This window comes from Miscanthus floridulus, chromosome 16, assembly GCF_019320115.1.
Source record: "Miscanthus floridulus cultivar M001 chromosome 16, ASM1932011v1, whole genome shotgun sequence".
Classification (NCBI taxonomy): Eukaryota; Viridiplantae; Streptophyta; class Magnoliopsida; order Poales; family Poaceae; genus Miscanthus; species Miscanthus floridulus.
In genome coordinates this window covers 79,238,905-79,260,028 of record NC_089595.1, presented here as the reverse complement: position 1 = coordinate 79,260,028, position 21,124 = coordinate 79,238,905, and the positions used below count along the sequence as shown (strand labels likewise).

General features: G+C 41.1%; 1 protein-coding gene and 1 pseudogene across 1 annotated transcript; one reads left to right on the top strand and one right to left on the bottom strand.

Annotated features, from left to right (window-relative positions):
• The first annotated feature begins 361 nt into the window (after positions 1 to 361).
• LOC136512160 (cytochrome b6-f complex iron-sulfur subunit, chloroplastic-like) lies at positions 362 to 1,879 on the top strand. Its single transcript, XM_066506142.1, has 5 exons — positions 362 to 522; positions 750 to 976; positions 1,076 to 1,193; positions 1,300 to 1,482; positions 1,578 to 1,879. Exons 1-5 carry the CDS (start codon positions 478 to 480, stop codon positions 1,680 to 1,682), a joined length of 678 nt encoding a protein of 225 aa, XP_066362239.1. The 5' UTR covers positions 362 to 477; the 3' UTR covers positions 1,683 to 1,879.
• Positions 1,880 to 8,310: 6,431 nt separating this feature from the next.
• On the bottom strand, positions 8,311 to 10,721 carry LOC136510897 (uncharacterized; annotated as a pseudogene).
• Between the last annotated feature and the right edge of the window lie 10,403 nt (positions 10,722 to 21,124).

The window sequence follows — 21,124 nt, the reverse complement described above, 5'->3', positions numbered from 1 at the left end:
GAGCATGCGCCCTTGGGCAGGATCGGTGAGGCCGGCTGCTGCTCGGTGGTCCCATCGAACCGGCAGCCGTCGCCATGGCCCTCTCGTCTCTGGCTCTCAATGCCCAGGCTCTCAGTGAGTCAGTGCCTAGTTCCTTCACCCCGCGCAGGCCCCTGTACGTGTCAGATACAATTTTACTCCGTCGTTCTCTCTCAACCAGCTGTTTCTCATCCGACGGTTGGACGATGTGGACCTGGACGCCAGTCCAAATAGGCGACCGGGCAAACGAGCGCCCCATCGTCGCTTCCGCGCAGAACCAGGCGCCCCTGGCCCGTCTCGAACATGTGGTGCTCGCAGGCCGGTCGCTGTGCATCAACCAATCACCCGGGGCAAAGATATAGCTAGGCCCCCGGGGGCTCATCCGCAAGCCTGTGGACGCCAGGGAGTGAACACCAGCCGTCTTGCCCCGACCCTGAGCAATCCTCACCTGCTGCAGCCATGGCGACCTCCGCGGCGCTCTCCACCGCCGCCAACCCCACCCAGGTGAGCCAGCAACTTCCTCATCTTCTTCCTTCTTCTGCCGTGGGGCGCCTCCCTCCCTGGCCTTCACCCTTGTCTCTTGAGTTTTGGCCGAGGAGAAACAGAGTCTCTGTACGTCCACGGCGTTATTAGTCTTCACCAGCGCGTTCAATCTTGCCCACCAAAGTTGCATCTGAATCGCACAATATGGTTTCTTTGCATATATATGATGTCCGCGCCTGCAATGGCAGCTCTGCCGGTCCCGCGCTACGCTGGGCAAGCCAGTGAAGGGGCTTGGCCTGGGGATGGGCCGGGAGCGCGCCCAGAGCATCACGTGCCAGGCGGCGAGCAGCATCCCCGCCGACCGCGTCCCCGACATGGAGAAGCGGAAGCTGATGAACCTCCTCCTCCTGGGCGCCATCTCGCTGCCCACCGTCGGCATGGTCGTCCCCTACGGCGCCTTCTTCGTCCCCGCCGGGTGAGTCGTCGATCGTCTCGCGTTGCCATGCATCAACAGCTACGGCTAGCCGGCCAGCAACTAACGAATAGTACCCCGGCCCATTGATTTTGCACGCAGCTCCGGCGGCACCGGCGGCGGGACCTACGCCAAGGACAAGCTGGGCAACGACATCACGGTGGATGAGTGGCTCAAGACGCACGGTCCCAACGACCGCACGCTCGCGCAGGGGCTCAGGGTCAGTCATCCATCGCCATCGTCATCACCTGCAGCTGCAGGCAGGCATGCCTGCTGTGTTGTGTTGATGCTCACGGCCGTGTTTGTGTGCGCCGCCGCGCGTGCAGGGTGACCCCACGTACCTGGTGGTGGAGCAGGACAAGACGCTAGCCACCTACGGGATCAACGCCGTGTGCACTCACCTCGGCTGCGTCGTGCCGTGGAATAGCGCCGAGAACAAGTTCATCTGCCCCTGCCACGGATCCCAGTACAACAACCAGGGCAAGGTGGTCCGTGGACCGGCGCCTCTGGTAAAAACAAACGCACCCATTTCTTCTAACTGCAAGTCTGCAACTGATTTTGTTGCGCTTTCAACTGATCTGCTTCTTCGCTCTTCTGTAAACAGTCCCTGGCCCTGGTTCACGCCGACGTCGACGACGGCAAGGTCCTCTTCGTCCCGTGGGTGGAGACCGACTTCAGGACCGGCGAGGACCCGTGGTGGAAGGCATGAGGAGGATCCGACACCAGCGGTGCTCAGTGCTCACATATGACCTATGTATGCCTCCTGTCCCTGTGATGAGGTCATAGACTTGCGTTCGTTCTCCCCGAGGGCGTTGTTCCTACAAATTCACTTGCTTCTTGCGTCCAAATTATATATATATGTACACACACTGTGTGAAACAATAACAGCTGTTTCTCATCTCTTCATATACTATCTCTGCTGTAGTAATCTCAGCATACATAGTATTTCCCTGTTGCAATTTGGGAATATCAGATTTAAATATAGGAAAGACCAATGAAGGTGACCTTTTAATAGTTATAACACTAGAAGCGGGTAGATTTGGCCAGTGTAGCATTTGATATCAACTATGGTTGACCGTTTCAAAAAATAAGTATACATGATCTTATCGAATTAGCTGGAACACTCCTAAAAGACTTAAGCAGCATAGGAATATAAGTAAAAAAAAAAAAACTACATCAGTTTATGGGTAAAATATTTCTCGAGGTAATACTAACTTTGTGCTTGCAGAAATATATGGAGCATCGTTGCTTCACAGACAATTTTAAAACTGATATGTAATGCAGGCATAGGTACTAGTGCCCTTCTCAACAGCTTCAACATTCAGAAGTCAGAACCGTGACCTTCAACAATATTTTCAGGTCAATGGCATAGTTGGATGCATACTATCAATCTCAATTCCAGCTCCTAACATAAACCATTGCTCATTGCTATGAATTTTTACTCAAGGTTTAGATCTTGGAAGATAGAACTGAGATGTAAAATTGTAGATATTCGGGAGTCATGTTAAACTAAGATCTTGGAATAAAGCTAATCTCAGAAGATAAATTAACTTTTTTCCTAGAGGAAAAGAAAAAAATGCTACCCTTTGATCCTGGCAGGCTGGTGTGCCGGAGACGCTCAGTGGCCCAGGTCCAGTTTGCCTGGCAGCCGAAATGAACAAAGCATGTTTGTAGATAATGCAAAATCTCCCTCCCTTCAAATTATAAGTTGTTTTTGACTTCTTTGGTTCATCCATTTTGCTATGTATTTAGACATATTATTATATCTAGATGCATAGTAAAATAGACGTACCAAAAAAGTCAAAGCAAATTATAATTTGGAATGAAGGGAGTAGCACTGAAGCAATAGTGATGTAGAGTTAGTATGTCAGTTAAAGTTAATCTGCTATATATAACACACCATTACTACTAGATCAAGTAGTACATTAATTCAATGTAGGATTGGCACAGAACTTTGGCATACCAAATACATCCTGACACTTTGTTTAACATCTGAAGAAAAAAAAACCCACAAACTAGATAGACTTAATTAATCAGTACAAAGAGGCCTTGCTTCTTGCTCGCAAAAAAAAAAAAAAAAAAAAAAAAAAAGAGGCCTTGCTTCTAAACATCCTGTTTCCTGCAGGTCCAAGGCTCACGAGACCTGTTATCAAGATGACCTGGCCTTCGTGGTTTACCTCTCATTGCAAAATGTCTGAACATTGTCTTTACGTGCAGAAAGCACTTGCCATCACACATCATCCATGCCGGCGGCCTGCATGCTGTTGATGGAGAGCCAGTGAGGCAAATGTTGTAGTACCACAAACACCTTAAGAGGCAAATTTAGTGAATCATTATTGCTATTTCTCACAAGCTTGGCAAACGATACATGGTCAGTGGCATGTGAGGTTAAATCATGTAGTCCTCAGCAGAGTCACCCCAAATTCAATCGCAACTCAGAAAGAAAGAATCTCTGATAGAAAAATGACAGAGAGAAGGACCTTTTGTTTGTGTTTGAGATGTCTGCGTATTTGACTCCTCGCCATCAGCTTCTTCTCCTTGCACGAACACGACTCATCTAGGTTGCTAGCGCTATGGTCACCTCCTGCTCCAAGACAAGGCCTGGGCACTTTTTCAACGATGCACTTATCATACCCAGGAATTGTCTGAAGATGGGTTACTATTTGTGCATTGCAGATCTCAAGAAAAGGGCATCAGTTAAATTACTCTTGGTTATTTAGTTTGCAAAATTATGTGATCTTTCAAACACAAATCGTTCATTCGCTTCAGATAAACTACTGATCAAGTCTAGTGTGCGTCAAGGCCATCTTCTTTGCATCCTTGATCTGGTTGAGAGTTCTAGAAGCTGCTTTTGTGTTGATGCCGGCTGCAAGGCCTACATTCAAATTAGATTGTGTGAACATCTAGATAGAAGATTTGGAATTGTACAATAGTAGCTGAAGGGGGGAAAGAAACAAAAGCATTATAACAGGCCAAAAACACTGTTGTTGGAAAGGCAGATAACGAAGGAAGGAGAAGGGCGACGAAGCTTCAGAGACCAACACATACAGAACTATGTAACAGAGGATAGGAAATAAAATAAAGTTGATCTATGAGACCCACTTTAGTATCAGAGGCTAAAGAAGAGGCATAACCGCATAAGGGTTCAGTGCTCTGCAAAATCTAACATTTCCAGAACAAGACTTTACAAATCTGTTCGTATGGATTTGTGGTGATTCGGTAGGCAAAGGGCACACCAGTGGTGCCTGATGATGGTGTAAAGAAGAGACAATAGCCTTACACTTCACATATTACTCACCTATATTCAGCCTGTTCGCTTGTTCGTATTCGGCTTATAAGCCATGACTTATCAGTCAACGAACATTATTTTTCTCTCACACCAAATCAGCTAACAGTACTTTCGGTCATAGCTTATAAGCCAAACAAGCCTAAACGAACCGGGTCAATTGTCTGGATTGGGAAAAGTAGGATGGCACAATTCTAATCTGGCAAATAGAAGGTGCAATTCTAATGGTCAATTTATGCTCTCAAACTTTAAGTTTGGCGGCAGCTGAGTATTTAACAGTAGATGGCTACTATGCGAAATATATTGTCCCATGAATAACATTGGCATAATAAGCCTTCTTACACTCCCATCAATTTGCCAAAGGATGGCTAGTCCAGTTGGTTAACTGAGATATGCTAGTCACTCCGGCGGCACCCTCCAGGTCGTGAGTTCGATTTTCCAGTGGGAGCGAATTTCAGGTTGAGGGTTAAAAAAATCCCCTCGCCGGCCCTGGGTGCCAAAGCACTGGTTTAAAGGAGACGGCCCATCTCACGGGTTACGTCTCCCAGTGTCGGGCCAGGGCCGGGGTTCGAGAGTTTTCTCGGCCTGTGTGAGAAGGCCTTCTTCTTACGTATAATGCCCGGGGGCGGCTTGCCTCTCGTAGGTCGAGTTTTTTTACACTCCCATCAATTTGCAAACACCACCCAAAAAAATATTATTATGAGGAAAGTAGGGTACAATTATTACATGGCACCGTCAAGGGAAAGATCGATATCTATTATTAACCAAAGTCAAGGAAGACACAAAAAAGAAGAAGTTTCTCAGCTCCGCCCGAAGAAATGTTAGCTATCGTTTGTTGGATATATATTCTCAGGCCTTTTGCCGAGTGTTTGCATGTATGGTCATCCATACGAATCGTCGTATAAGTTTGGGATTGAGATTTGGAGCTATATAATGCGTGGGTACAATGCAGATGAAAAACAGTTTATGAGTATACATATTGTAATGTAGAGTGCTCGTAACCTGATGTACTCAGCTATAATTTAATATAATTATTCTTTCGTCTAAAAAAAATAATGGCCTTTGCTGCGATACACCCAAATGACTATGAGACGTTCATTTATTTTGATCGGACGGTTACGATCATCTATTAACCTCTAGGAGGTAATATATTTATTGAAATTTTCATTTTATAAAAAAGCTAAATAGGGAATATTTTAGATATAAAAAATCTTGTCTAGATTTGATGGATGCATGTGTGATTTGACAGATATCCCGGTCTCCTCGTCATGCACAATCTTGCATATATACGTGTCCAATGAGGCAATGAACGTGTGAGCACCTGAACCATACGTGAAATTTATGTGCATAAGTGCCCAACGTACATGTCCAAAGTACAAGAAATTTTACGTGCATACGAAACTATACATAGCCACTTTAGGTGCTCAATATACGTAACAACTATATAGTTTATTAGAAAGCTACTCGATTATGTAATATAGTTTTAATCGAGTTTGTATTTTGTAACATATTTTTTAGATCGCTAAAGTTCACAGATCAGTTAATATATATGTTGGTTATTGATTTCTTTCATATAACCTGTTCGTTTGTTGGTTTTCAGCCAGGGCTTATCAGCCAGCCAATAGTGTTTTTCTCTCACAACAAACCAACATCAGTCGAGCTTATCAGTCTAGAAACCAACTAGCGAACAGGCTTATAGATGTATTTTATTTTATAACTGAATATGTAATGTATTTTTCATGTAAAAGGGCAAAGACAACGATGCCCACACAAAAGGAAGGGACCGTGTGCCCTTGCTTGTCTCCTGTGAATGTGATGAGGTGATTTAACGATGTTTCTTTTTTTTCTTAGATTAATTAATTTATTAATTCAAAAAATCTAGAAAATCAATGGCTGGGATTCCTTTGAGGTATGGCCATGTTCGGCTTATCCCATATTCGACTTGTTCGGCTTCTTTTTTTTTATCCGGAACAGTGTTTTTTTCTCTCAACAATTCAGCCGGAACGGTGCTTTTTAGCCAGTTTCAACCAAGTTTCAGACCAGCGAATGGGACCATTACCTCCTAGGAAGTAAAATTTGTACCGTAGCATTGTCAAAAAATAATAGGTAACATGATTTAACCAACAACAACATGCTAGGATGATCACAAATTCACAATAGGAGCTTGTTCTTAACTTGAAGACGTTTCGACAAGAAAATGCATCTTTGTGACGGAACTGATCAATTACACTAAACTAAAATGAGCCATATGAACAGTATATTGCAAGATATCATGGCCTAAGAACACAACGAGATGCTGTTAGCTAGATAAAGCAATCCTAGAAATGTGTACAATGAGGATGCACAGTACCAGCAGGGCTTACTAAAACATCACATGAATAAACTAATGCCTAAGCACCTAATCTCAGAATTTTTATCAATGTCAATATATACCAAGAACGCCAAAAGCAAATCATCAATTTTGTAGTACTCACTTGAGAAAGACAATGAGTGCAACTGAAAATTCATCAGAGATTATAATTTTCCACGGTAGCCAGTCTGTTTACTGTGACCAGTGGATCCAAGCTCAACATCTTCCTGAACTCAGGTACAGACATGAGACATCCATGAAAATATTCACCCTATTCGCTTGACTTATAAGTCATACTTTTTCAGCCAACAAACAGTATTTTTCTCTCACAACAAATCAACCAATAGTGCTTTTAGCCATGGCTTATCAGCCAAGCGAACAGGGCAATTAACTATGGAATTTCATCGAGCATTTGATTGATTGGAAGTTTGGAACTAAGGCCCTGTTCGTTTGGCTGATAAATCAGGCTGAAAAGAATTATTGGCTAATTTATTATGAGAGAAAAATATTATTCGTTCGCTAAAAAAGTACAGCTCATAAGATAAGCGAACAGAGCCTTAAGTCTGGAAAAAAAAAGAGGGCAAGAAAAAATGCTTAGAGAAGTGCTTATTGTGGAAGACAGAGGCGGGACTTGGGAAAGTGTGGGCCGTTTGACGAGACTTGCGAGAGGGATGGGAAGCTCCGGGTTCGCGAGAGCTGGTTAGCCAACCTAGACCTAGGCCATCGGCGTTGTTCGCAAGGGAAGGGATGCGCTTCGTCTCCTAGCGCCGTCCTTGTCATCTTAGCGCACGATCAGGCGGCAGACAAGTGCAGCCTGCAATCCTGCACCATCACACACCACCGCAGCCCACCGCAAGTCCAATTGTGCGCTGGGGGTGGTGTTGATATGAACCAACTAGAAACTAGCCATCGACTTCCTTCGCTGCGGTATCCAAACGACTGTGAGCCGTTTATTTATTTTGATGGGATGGTTAAGAGGTAATATGTTAAATATATATTTATTTATTTAATTTAATTTATAAAATAAGATAAATAATGAAAGTTTTTTATATTGGTCTCTTTTCTAGATTTGACTAGGTAGCGTGCCCGTGCGTTGCTATGAAATAGCTAACATTTTGTACTAAAAACACACGGATCGTACAATAAGATAATAATACTGTAAAAATTAAATACCAACGTTAGAGTGACATTTAATCTAAAAAGCAAGTTTATGAATTTAACACAGTCATGGAGAGCGCGACGTCGCAAGCTCTACTGTATAGATCTTTCCGTGATACGGCTAAGATAATGTTTTATATCGGCAGGAAGAAATCTCTGATATTCATTTCTTTCGTGCGCCAATAAATCCACGAATAAGTTCCGCCGCATCTCCATACCATCCTGTACATAGGTTCGAGTATATATGTAAATATAGGTAAATGCTCGTGCATTGCAACGGAAAAAAACAATGTTACGATAACATATGTATGAACATGTGTTGTACTATTACCTATAAGTATGATGTACGGAACACCAATATTACATAAGTCTTCATGTTGTATAGACCATTATAAAGTTCAAGAAATCATTAGTATTTTACCTTCTAACTTGACTATAAACCATCAGTTTAAGGGCCCTAGCATGCATAAAAAAAGACAAAGGTAATATCTTTCAGAACAAGATAATTAGATTTGGACAGCTAACTATAAACGTATTAGACAACTATCTGGACCAATTCCCAACCTACAGAAGTATATATCATGTGTTAACAATTAATAGTGCAAGGGATGTGTCATGCATAGTCCCTATTCTAAGTTGTTTGTTTGTTCATCATGCAATTGCAAGCATTTCATAATTTAAGCACATACAGAGTTCTTAAGCTGTGTGCCTGATCTAAAGCTTAAGTCGCCAGCTAGAATTGGCAGAACTCTTGAGTCCACAATTGGGTCAGATATAGTATCAGTGGGTATCTCATTCTCTGAGACACTAAGGATGACATTAAACATAGCAATATCTAAATGAGCTACGCAATGCTCCATCACCTGATAGAAACATAAAAAATTTTATGACTTCACATAAAAGATACCATTACCAAAGAAACAAAAATCAGTATCTGAAAGCATACCAATTTTGCCAACACTGGTAAACATCCACACTCATGTCCACCAGCACGAAGAGGACAACTTCTGCTGAATGCATCATCAAATGCAGTTTTCCAGAGATCAATAGAAAAACTCATATGTTGCTGATCACCCAGAAAGCCCTAACAACCTCCCAATCTTTAGAGTTGACGAATCTTCTACAGGGGTTTGCAGTAGGTTTTACTCATCACTGTTTTACAGGAGCCATACTCAGCTTTTTGAAAAGTGCCAAGACAGTAATAGGGTTAACCTTTATATGCCACCACATCTTCTCCAATACATCTACAATGTGCTAGTTTCACGCCAATCATCTAGCAGCTTCATGATATTGGGTATACTTGCCATTGTAGTTACTTTTCCATCGTGTTGTAGCGAAACTCCTCTCAAGCTTCTTTGCACCATTTGTGTTGAAAAACTTAAATGGACTTGAGTGCCGTGAAGTACCAAATGTTTGTGCAACGATCTCTCAGGACAAATGTGTTCGATAGCCAAAATATCAGCCTACATCAAAATTAGGTTCTTACTTCTTAAATTTTGATCTGAAAGAATTAATGCTAACAACAATAAGGGAAACAAGCGGTAGAGCGTAGTCATAATTTACCTTAAAACATCATTGCCATGAGATTTTGAAACAAGCAGAAGCCCAGAAACTGAATTTTTTGCAACTGAAGCTTTCCTATCTGAGGACCAAAATTTTGATGCATGAATGTAAATTCTAGATAAATGGGGAGCTAGCGTATGAAACTTATGTGATGAACAACCATGCTCTAGCACCACAGAGTAGAGAGAACCTCAAGAGTAGTCTCATTATTTTCATATGAAACTTAGTTGCCATTATCAGCTAAGTTTTCTTCAGTATTAGCAATTCCATAGTCAGTGCCCCAAATCTGATCACATTTCAGAGTTTCATCCAAATATCGATCTCCTTTGCCTCTTCAGTGGCTTTACCTTCAATCTCTCTGTCCTCAATGGCATTACCATTAGTTACTTTGCTATGAATAGGTTTATCATTAGTGGCTTGACATTCAACGGCCTTATCATCCTTTATTCCACCCTCAATGTCCTCATCATTCTTTGCTCTGTCTCAATAGCTTTGTCATCGGTGGCTCTGCCTTCAACAGTGCTATCATCCTTGATTCTGCCCTCAACTGCTTTATCATCTGCGGGTTATTACTAAAAAAAGAAAAATCCATCTCAAAGAAAAAAAGAACAAAACTTACACCATTTAAACATGAAAAGATTAGACAAATATTAAAGCAATGGATATTAGTATGATTGTTATTTTACATCTACAGGCAACAAATTATGAATGAATCATTGATGTCTAATGGAATGCATAAATAACCAGCGCCATAGTCATAAATTAAGTCTGTTGAGCTAAAGAAAATAGGGAGACAAAAACAACCATTTCCCTTGCTTATCTAAATAATCCAACAGTTGCTGCTGCTTTCACTTCACCAACAGAAGATAAATATCAAGTCACTGGTAGTTTCTTCCAAACTATCATGCCTGCTTGTTCACAGAGGTGGGAACATCATCACAAGATTATGTAAATTCGATTAGCATTTTATCTCTTTCTAGCAAGAAGCCAATTATGGCTACCAGCTCAAGATTATGATTTAGTAGTACATACTACTACCTTATTAATTCTTGAGCTCAGAGAAATGATATGGTAAGATATTTCACTACCTTAAACAGTCCCTGTTTGTATATTACCAGCAATAATCTTAGTATTTTTTATGAAACTATCCGAAGGTACAAAATTACACGTGACAATCGAGTCATGCAAAGATTAGATAGAAAATATCAACGGTGTATGAACCCCATCATCTTCTTCCTCATCATCGTCCCCAGCATCATCCTGCTCAATGGCTCGCCATGGTACAACGGCAGATTAAGCACCATACAAAAATAGGAAAAAAGATTATCAAGGTTGACTGAATTTTGACACTGGTCTGTACACTCACAATCACCGATTTCAACGAGCGCCATCAGCCTGTCGGCAACGTCGAGCTCCTCGGTGTCCTACAAGGGGCACGCGAAGGCCTCGAGATCACGTACTCGCCACCGGCAGCATCATGTATGCCTATTCCTGCAAAAAGCAGGAGGAATCAACAGCGGTCAGCGAAGTGCCCGGCCTGGGCGCAATCGACCCCACGAGATTGGCCTCTTGCTAGCTCCTAGACGATGCGGGCGAGGGCGAGATTGTCCTCTTGCTAGCTAAGGCTAGTGAACGGCCACCGCAGGGATCGACCGCCACCGCAATGTGGTAGATAATCATGTTCGGTTGTTTTGCATGAAGAAAAAGCATAACCTCTCGATGAGAATAATTTCTTATTTGATTTGATTTGATTGATTGATAGTAGTTTTCTTTTGCATGCAAGAAAGTATATCACAACAGGCGTGATGGTCACGCGAGGGAGCACTTCCTTTTGCATGGAAGGAAACTGCCATGATTGCCACCGCACGCGGGTCTCATGCAAGGAAAATCAACAACTGCATATAAGGAAAATCAATAACTGCCGTGATTGTTGCATAGAGGTGGGATCGATCGCATGGGGTAGCAGACGGATGGACCAAGGCAATTGTCGCACTAAAACAATGTCCACACTTTGTTCTTTTTAGTTGTAGGAGATTGATGCATGCATGATCTGACAATTGATTACCATGTATTTTTGTACGTGACTTACATGTGTGTAGTGTGTGTATACGTGTTAGTGAGTGGCCGGTAACTTGAGCACGTGTATGTGACTTACATGTGTGTGTTAGCATGTGTACACGTGTTACATGAGATGCCGGTAACCACTACATAAAAAACATTTTTTAGCAACGGTTCGAATTTTTTATAGGGGTGGCTGGTGATGGAGCCGTCCCTACAGTGGCGTGCTCGGGTGCCTAGACACCAGCCGCCCCTACAAATAAAACAGCAGGGGCGGCTGGTGATACGAGCCGCCCCTACAAATGGGGTCTGATTTGTAGGGCGGCTCAATCACCAGGCGCCCCTAGAGTTGCTATTTGTAGGGGCGGCTGATGATTCAGCCGCCCCTACAAATGCCCTGTATATATAGCTCCGATTTGTAGGGGCAGCTCAATCACCAGCCGCCCCTACAAATGCCCCCGTATATATAGCTTCAATTTGTAGGGGCAACTCAATCACCAGCCGCCCCTACAAATGACCGACATATAAAACAGCTGCAGCACCTTCTTCCTCCTCGGGTCACTCACTCCAACCCGTGAAAGAAATGTGGAGAGGCCTTGGGCACCTCCTAAAAATTGCTCTACTAAGGGGGGAAGGTTTTGGTCTCAAATCCTTTGGTGGAGAGGTTGTAGAAGGTAAGAAAATGCCATTCCACACTTTTTTGAAGTTTTAATGGTTTGTTAGTGAGTAATTAGAGTTTTGTTTTTCTCTCTCTTCTATGGTGCTTGAGCTACTTATGAAGCAAATTAGACCAAAGTTTTAAATGTACTAGGGTAAATTAGGGAGGGGAACAAGATCATACCCTTATTTGGTCCATGTTTCTTGATTTTAGTGAACAATTAGTTAGTTTTATGGATGTTTCATGTGCTTGTGGTTCTAGATCTAGGGTTTGGTTTTTTTATTAATTTCATTTTTGTAAATTTATGTTTGATGAAATTGGACTAGGGTTTGTATGAAAGATATTGGGTAAAGTATAATTGTTGCTAATTGTTGTCTTTGAAATTATTTATTGTAATCAATAAATATGTATTTTAATTATTTATGGATAAATGGGTCATTAATTAATTTTCCTCAACCATGGTGTGTTTGTATGCTTCATGTAATTATATTAGATTTATATTCATATATATCTGAAGTATATACAATTATTCTCAAGTAATTATTAATTTGTTTCATTTTTATATATATTTGAATAAGTAGTCATTTAATGTTTGTTTTGTTGTTGTTGTAAAAGATGGAGTATAGTAACTCTTAGATATATAGTTTGTTAAGGTTCAAGGCAGGTTTCCGTGAAGAGGTGGATAAATTTATTGAAGCCGCAAAGAGCATGGAACAACATTGAAAGAGAATAAGGATACAATTATTTGCCTATATAAAGATTGCAAGAATCGTATGGCATGGACAGATATGACTATCATCAGATCACATTTGATTATGCGAGGACTTGTTGAGGACTACATAGTGTGGATTCATCATGGTGAAACGGTTATTGTTAACGACGAGGATGAGGACGAATACGACGATGAAATCATAGAATCCCTGTCCCAATATTCAGTAGAGCTTGATGCACGAATGAATTTTGAGTTTGGCAATGAACAAGGTGGTGATGCTGGTGGTTGGGATGGTAACGACGAAGGTGGTGCCAATAATGATGGTGGAGCACATGTCGGGGATGAAGATGATTTGAAGGACATGATTCGAGCCATTGGACTAGAGATTTTACTAAATAGCCCAAAAGGTCTAGAAAATTTGGAAAGAGCGACAAAAGCATCGAAGGAGACTGTGTATGGTATTGAAAAGGGCTGTCCGACACATTGGACATTGCTACGTTTTGTACTTGAGCTGCTCATCCTGAAGGCTAAGTTTGGCTGGTCAGACTGTAGTTTCAATGATCTATTGCATCTCCTATCATGGGTGCTGCCACAACCAAACTCAGTTCCCGCCAACACATACCAAGCGAAGAAGGTCATAAGTCCATTGACAATGGGGGTTGAAAAAAATCCATGCATGCCCCAACCACTGTATACTTTTTCGTGGTGAAACGTTCAAGTCACTGGATAAATGTCCCCAGTGTGGGGCCAGCCGATACAAGAACAATGACCTTTACGGTGGGGACGAAGCCTCCATGGGGAAAAAGAGGAATAAGAAGGGTACAAAAAGGTGGTACAAGAATCTTAGCCCCCAGAGGACACTCCATTAGGCAACGATGCAAAGCAGAGAAGAATTCCTGCCTTGGTAATGTGGTACCTGCCAGTGACCGACCGCTTGAGACGTATCTTCCTAAACCCTAAAGAAGCTGCACTCATGACATGGTGGGATGATGAGCGTAAGGTGGATGATGATAAGATTGCACACCGGGCTGATTGTAGTCAGTGACAAAGGTTTGATGAGAAGCACAAAGAATTCAGTGATGACCCAAGGAATATACGGTGTGGCTTAAGCACCGATGGAATGAATCCCTTCAATGAGAGGATGAGCGACCACAGCACATGGCCAGTGATCTTGACCATGTACAACATCCCAACATGGTTGTGTCAGAAGAGAAAGTACCTTCTCCTCACTATTCTTATTTCTGGCCCTAAACAACTAGACATTGATATAGACATGTTCCTCGAGCCTTTGATGCAAGAAATGGAGAGGCTATGGAGGCATGGAGAGCAGATGTACGATGCATTTCGAAAGGAGGACTTCATATGTAGAGCAATAATATTTGTTACTACCAATGATTACCCCACGCTGTTTGCTTTGTCTGGATAGATCAAAGAAAAGATGGGATGCTTGGTTTGCTTGGATGGTACTACATGGGTGTACCTGGATGCATCCAAGAAGATAGTTTACCTAAGGAACTGACGCTTCTTAAAGATAAGTCACAAGTATCGCAACAAATTGTTCTTTAGATTTTATAACAACGCCCCGGAGATTGAACCCCCTCCAGAGAGACGTCATAACGGAGAACACGTGTACAGAATGGTGAAAAACATACGCGTCATCTATGGAAAGAAGAATCCGGATAGGATGAACAGAGATAGAAGCACACCTCCTATCGAAGGAGTACCTTTCAAGAAACAATCGATCTTCTTTCAGTGTCTACCTTATTGGCCAGACTTGGAGGTCCCCCATACCATTGATGCTATACACATATAGAAGAATGTCTTTGAGAGTCTTATTGCTACCTTGATAGACACAGGCAAGTCAAAGGATGGTCTAAAAGCACGAAAAGACATGGTGCAGCTAAACGTGATGCCACAGCTTCACCCGGTACCTGAGGCTAATGGAAAATACACTCTGCCCGCGGCGTGCTTCAACCTAACACTAGACGAGAAGAGAGCTATATGCACTTTCCTAAGGGGGGTCAAAGTCCTGACTCGATTTTTAGCAAATGTGAAGAAGCTAGTGTCGATGAAGGACTTGTCAATAACACACTGCAAGGCTCACGATTGCCATGTGATGCTGACAGTGTTTCTACCTATTTCAATCAGGGCTATAAAGCCAGAGTTCTTGAAAATGGCCATCACCAGCATGTGCTACTTCTTTTCGAAGATCTCATAGAAGACAATTGGTAAACAAGAGCTGAGTGACCTACATGAATTTGTGGTGGAGACACAAAATCAGCTGGAGATGTGTTTACCTCCTACTTTTTTTGATATAATGACACATCTTATAATTCACATGGTTCATCAGATACAGGCGCTGGGCCCTTGCTACTTGCATGAAATGTGGTCCTACGAGCGGTTCATGTCGGTTCTAAGTCGATACGCACATAATCGAGCATACCCAGAGGGCTCCATGATAGAGGGTTACAGTACTAAAGAAGTCGTCGAGTGCTGTCAAGAGTACCTAAAAGTACAGAAAGGAATTGGTAAACCTGATTCTCATCACAAGGGTAGGCTGCTGCTGGGAAGGGCACCAGTGGTAGAAAAGTGTCCATCGACCATAATTACAAAGAGATGAGTCGAGCGCATTATAGTGTCTTGCAGAGTACACAACTGATGCAACCGTACATTGATGAACACTTGGCTATCATTATGGCGGAGAGAAATAGCCGTTCGGGTGATTAGGTCATGAAACAACACAAGCAACGACTAACTACATGGTTGAAGGACCAAAACATACCGTCTAGAAAAACCATAGACTCTATTACCATCAGTAGGTTAGCGGAGGGGCCACCGAGACAAGTGACATCTTGGAATGCTTATGACATCAATGGGTATACGTACTATACCCATGCAAAGGATAGTAAATATGTGAACCAAAATAGCGGCATTCGAATAGAGGCTCTCGATGGATTGGGGTGAAAGATCCAATACTTTGGCATCATTGAAGAGATATGTGAACTTGACTATGGAAGGGATATAACGGCGGCCCTGTTTCGATGCCGCTGGATCAAACAACACCAACTGAATGAGATCGGATTAAGAGTCCTAGATCTCGAGAATCTAGGCTACCAAGATGACCCTTAGGTGCTCGCATCACGTGTCGCACAAGTTTTCTATATGTTTGACCCACAAAGTAACCTCCTCCGAAGAAGAAGACAAAGTATGTGGTTGCCTCCGGAAAATAGCACATTATTGGAGTTGATGGTGTGGACGATGTTGAAGCTTACAATAACTACGATGAGATGCCGCTATTCACAGACTTTCCTAAGAAGATCAGTGTTGTGGAAAAGAACCTCCCCAAAGACATATTGCCATGGGAACGAAAAGGTGTCAAGGGGAAAGTCGTTACAGCGGGCTAGCTAGTTGTTGAACGTGGAGTGTTTATGTAAGTGTGTATTTGTAAGACTTCATTTATAGATGCGTGTGAGACTATATATTTATATACGTGTGTAAGACTACATATTTTTGTATGTGTGTGAGACTATATTTATGCATGTGTGTGAGACTACCCTTTGCAACATCTAGATGACTCTATTTGAACATCCACTCTATTACTACTAAAACTTTATGAAATCACTTAACACTTTATGAAATGAAGAAATGACCAAAATAAAAGTAGGAGATCTTGACGAGTTATACAACTTTTATATTCATCACCTTTATAGCTAAAATCATTTAGTGTTTGAAAATCAGGTTTAAAGTTGTCATTTTATGAAATTTAAAATTTGAATTGTTTAAAATTAGTGACGAAGATAGATGACTAGACTAAAATGATAGAGCATAATTTTAGAAAATTTTAGAAAAAAAACATCACATTTGGAGTTAGTATGAGGGAGAAAACCTAGTTACAAGTTTCTGCCACAGATTAAAAAGAGAAATCACACTTGTTCATCATTGATCATCATAAACAGTTGTGCTTTTACTTTTTAATCTCTGGGTAAAATTTGTAACTAGTCTTTCTCCCTCATACTAACTCCAAATGTGATGATTTTTTTCCTAAAAATTTCTAAAATCTTGCCCTACCAAGTTAGTGTGTTGATTTGGTCACTCTTTTCATTTGACAAAGTTTGAGCACTTCAAATTTTCAAATTTAAAAAATGACAAGTTCGAACGAGATTTTCAACCATTAAATGATTTCAGCTAAAAAAATGATGAATACCAAAGTTGTATAACTCAGCAAGATCTACAACTTTTATTTTGATCATTTCTTCATCTGACAAAGTGATATTAAACATTGTTCATAAATTAACATGTTTCTCGTATAGTTCAGAAAACTATGAGTCATATGTGAATTTATAAACAATGTTTACTAATATTTTGTCACATGAAGAAGTGACCAAAATAAAAGTTGTAGATAGTAATGAGTTCAACAACTTTTATGTTCACGACTTCTATTGTTGAAATCATTTAAGGTTTCAAAATCTTGTTTGAAGTTGCCAATTATTGAAATTCAAAATTTCAGCTGTTCAAATTTTGTCAAATGAAAATATGATCAAAATAAAAGTTGTACATATTGATGAGTTCTACAACTTTGGTATTCATGAGTTTTTCATCTGAAATCATTTACTCTTTCAAAATATTATTTTAAGTTAAAATTGTTTGAATTTTAAAATTTGAATCATTCAAACAAAGTCACATGACAAGATGACCAAAATAAAAGTTATAAATGTTGATGAGTTATACAACTTTTATGTTTACAACATTTTCATTTTATTTTATTTAATATCATAAAATTATAGTCAAAGTTTTAAAATTCAAATTTTTAATTTTTGTTTTTTTGTTTTCTATATTGTTTTGACTACAATTGTTTATATATATATTTCTTCATATATAGAATAATACAAAATATTATATTTGTGCATATACACAATTGTTTTTATATTAATTTTATTTAGGTCACAATTGCATATACACAATTGTTTTATATATACACAATTGCTTTATAATACATAATTAATAATTTAAAAAAATAAAAAATATTTGTAGGGCCGGTTGGACCAAGAACCGCCCCCTACAAATGCATTTGTAGGGGCGGCTAGATCAGGAACCGCCCCTACAAATGTATTTGTAGGGGCAGCTGGATCAGGAACCGCTCCTACAAATCATACCGACTATAAATCCAAGGGCTCACGGGTGTTGTCTGTTGTTGGGCGCTCTCTTCTCCTCCGATGTCATCAGGCCGCTGAAAGGTCCTAATGGCTAGAGGGAGGGTGAATAGCCTAATAAAAATTCTACAACAACACTTAACAAAATAGTTAGATATTTTTTAGGCGAAGCAAGTGTTGCATTAGCCTACTCAAAATGCAAGCCACCTACCACAATTCTAGTTTAGGTAGTGTCGATTCACACAAGGGCTATGACACTATCCTATGTTAGTGTGCTCTCAAAGGCTAACTAAAGAGCCACACCAACCAAGCAAGCAAGCTCTCACAACTAGCTACACTAAAGAGCTTGTCAACTAGTTTGCGATAAAGTAAAGAGAGTGATCAAGAAGATTATACCACCGTGTAGATGTGGGAACCAATCAATCATAAGGATGAATAACAATGAAGACCAATCACCTCGGAATCAATAATGAACACAATGATTTTTACCAAGGTTCACTTGCTTGCCGGCAAGCTAGTACTCGTTGTGGTGATTCACTCACTTGGAGGTTCACGCGCTAATTGGCTTCACCCGCCAAACCCTCAATAGGGTGCCGCACATCCAACACAAGATGAGGATCACACAAGCCACGAGCAATCTACTAGAGTACCTTTTGGCGCTAAGCCAGGGAAAGGTCAAGAACCCCTCACAATCACCATGATCGGAGCCGGAGACAATCACCACCCTCCGCTCAATGATCCTCGCTGCTCCAAGCCGTCTAGGTGGCAGCAACCACCAAGAGTAACAAGTGAAATCTGCAGTGAAACACGAACACCAAGTGCCTCTAGATACAATCACTCAAGCAATGCACTTGGATTCACTCCCAATCTCACTATGATGATGAATCAATGATGGAGATGAGTGGAAGGACTTTGGCTAAGCTCACAAGGTTGCTAAGTCAATGAAAATAGCCAAAGATATGAGCTACAGCCGACCATGGGGCTTAAATAGAAGCCCCCTACGAAATAGAGTCATTATACCCCTTCACTGGGCATAACACGGGCTGACTGGATGCTCCGGTCCAACTGACCGGATGCTCCGGTCCAACTGATCAGACGCTGCTCCTCAGCGTCCGGTCGCCCGATGGCGGCCACGTGTCTCCTGCATTCAACAGTGAACATTTGATCTCAACGGTCGACATGTTGACCGGATGCTCCGACAGAGCTGACCGGACACTGGACCCTTAGTGTCCGGTCGTTTACAGTAAGGGTCCAAAATGAGTTTTTGCTGACCGGACACGTCCGGTCATGCTTGACCGGACACAGCCCAGTGTCCGGTGCTTAACCCTAATCACTATGCCAACGGTCAACATGACCGGACATAGCCCTTTAGCATCCGGTCATAGAGCGACCCAGCGTCCGGTGAGTTGATCGACGCCAGCGTTATTGCGACCAACTCCATTTCACCTCTAACTTCTTCACCCTTGCTCAAATGCGCCAACCACCAAGTGTATCACCTTGTGCACATGTGTTAGCATATTTTCACAAACATTGTCAAGGGTGTTAGCACTCCACTAGATCCTAAATGCATATGCAATGAGTTAGAGCATCTAGTGGCACTTTGATAACCGCGTTCCGATATGAGTTTCACCCCTCTTAATAGTATGGCTATCAAACCTAAATGTGATCACACTCTCTAAGTGTCTTGATCACCAAAACAAAATAGCTCCTATGGTTTATACCTTTGCCTTGAGCTTTTTGTTTTTCTCTTTGTTCTTTCCAAGTCCAAGCACTTGATCATCATTATGGTATCATCATCATGTTATGATCTTCATTTGCTTCACTACTTGGAATGTGCTACCTATCTCATAATTACTTGATAAACTAGGTTAGCACTTAGGGTTTCATTAATTCACCAAAATCAAACTAGAGCTTTCAATCTCCCCCTTTTTGGTAATTAATGACAACCCTTTCACAAAGATATGAATTAAAATTCAATTGAATCCATGTTGCTTGCCCAAGCATATTTACCATGTGTAAAAGGATATAGACAAGTTTCATGAACCCCAAATGGTAGCAATTGCTCCTCCTACATATGTGCTAAGAGTCTGGATTATAGCTTGCACATATGCTTAGATAGGAAATATAGGAGTCAATGTCTACCACATGATGCTAAGGTATAAAAGATGGACCTTTGAAGCATGATACCAATCGGAGTCCACCAATATACCATCCTTAGCACCATGGTTAGCTCAATACCACTTGGAAACAATACTTGAAATGAAAGTTATCTAGTGATTTCATTTCATCATTCAATCTTACAACTAACATACATCACACAAGCATGGATGTTTAAATTTAATACTTGTGCCATGCAAGCAAACATATGAATATGCACATTCAAATGCACCACACAAGTTCATGAGCTTGCTCCCCCTACTTGTGTGCTCAAAATTTTAATTGATCATTTTCCTTTGTCATATCTCTCCCCCTATGTCATTTATCAAGTATATCTTTATGTTTCTCTTCCTTTATGATATTTCTCCCCCCTTTTCACTATATCTTTGTTTCTCTCCCCCTTTGTCATTAATGACCACAAAGGTTCTAAATATAGATAGTATTACTTGTAGGGTCGAGATTATCAATGTCAATCAATGGGGTGAGGATCAAATTTCCAAATTTGGTCCAATCTAGATCATTTGCCAAAGATATTTAACTCGGTTTGATCCAAGGACAAGCTTCTTCACACCTCCAAATAAGGGTTATCTTGTACCATGTTGAGTTAAACACTTATAGCTCATTTTCTAGATCAAACACTAGGTTTACAAGCCATAAACATGTCACATGCTATCACTAGATCAAATCAAGCATAGAAGCAATAGTGATATCATATAAACATCAAATTCATTTGATTTTTATGAATGAGCCTAATAAAATAGAACCACTTGAAAGGTCCTAATAAGATTGAAAATATAACTAGATGCACTAAATATGTCCTTAGCAAGGATGTATGCCATGCCAATCAACTTTTAGCTTGGATTGCTCGAAGGAGAGGCATGTCATATGAGTGGGGGTGCATCAACACATATTTGAGAAATCCAATATGTTCAACTTATTCCTTAGCTTGCAAAACCTTTTCTCATCCAATGACTTGGTGAATATATCAGCAAGTTGATCTTCGGTGCCTACACTCTCAATGCAAATGTCCCCTTTTTGTTGATGATCTCTTATGAAATG

Excerpts from the sequence above, each read along its gene's own strand:
- LOC136512160 (XM_066506142.1), top strand. The coding sequence starts at position 478 with ATGGCGACCTCCGCGGCGCTCTCCACCGCCGCCAACCCCACCCAG. Across the intron at positions 1,194-1,299 it reads CGCTCGCGCAGGGGCTCAGG|GGTGACCCCACGTACCTGGT; the intron begins GTCAGTCATCCA and ends CCGCGCGTGCAG. Across the intron at positions 1,483-1,577 it reads TCCGTGGACCGGCGCCTCTG|TCCCTGGCCCTGGTTCACGC; the intron begins GTAAAAACAAAC and ends TTCTGTAAACAG.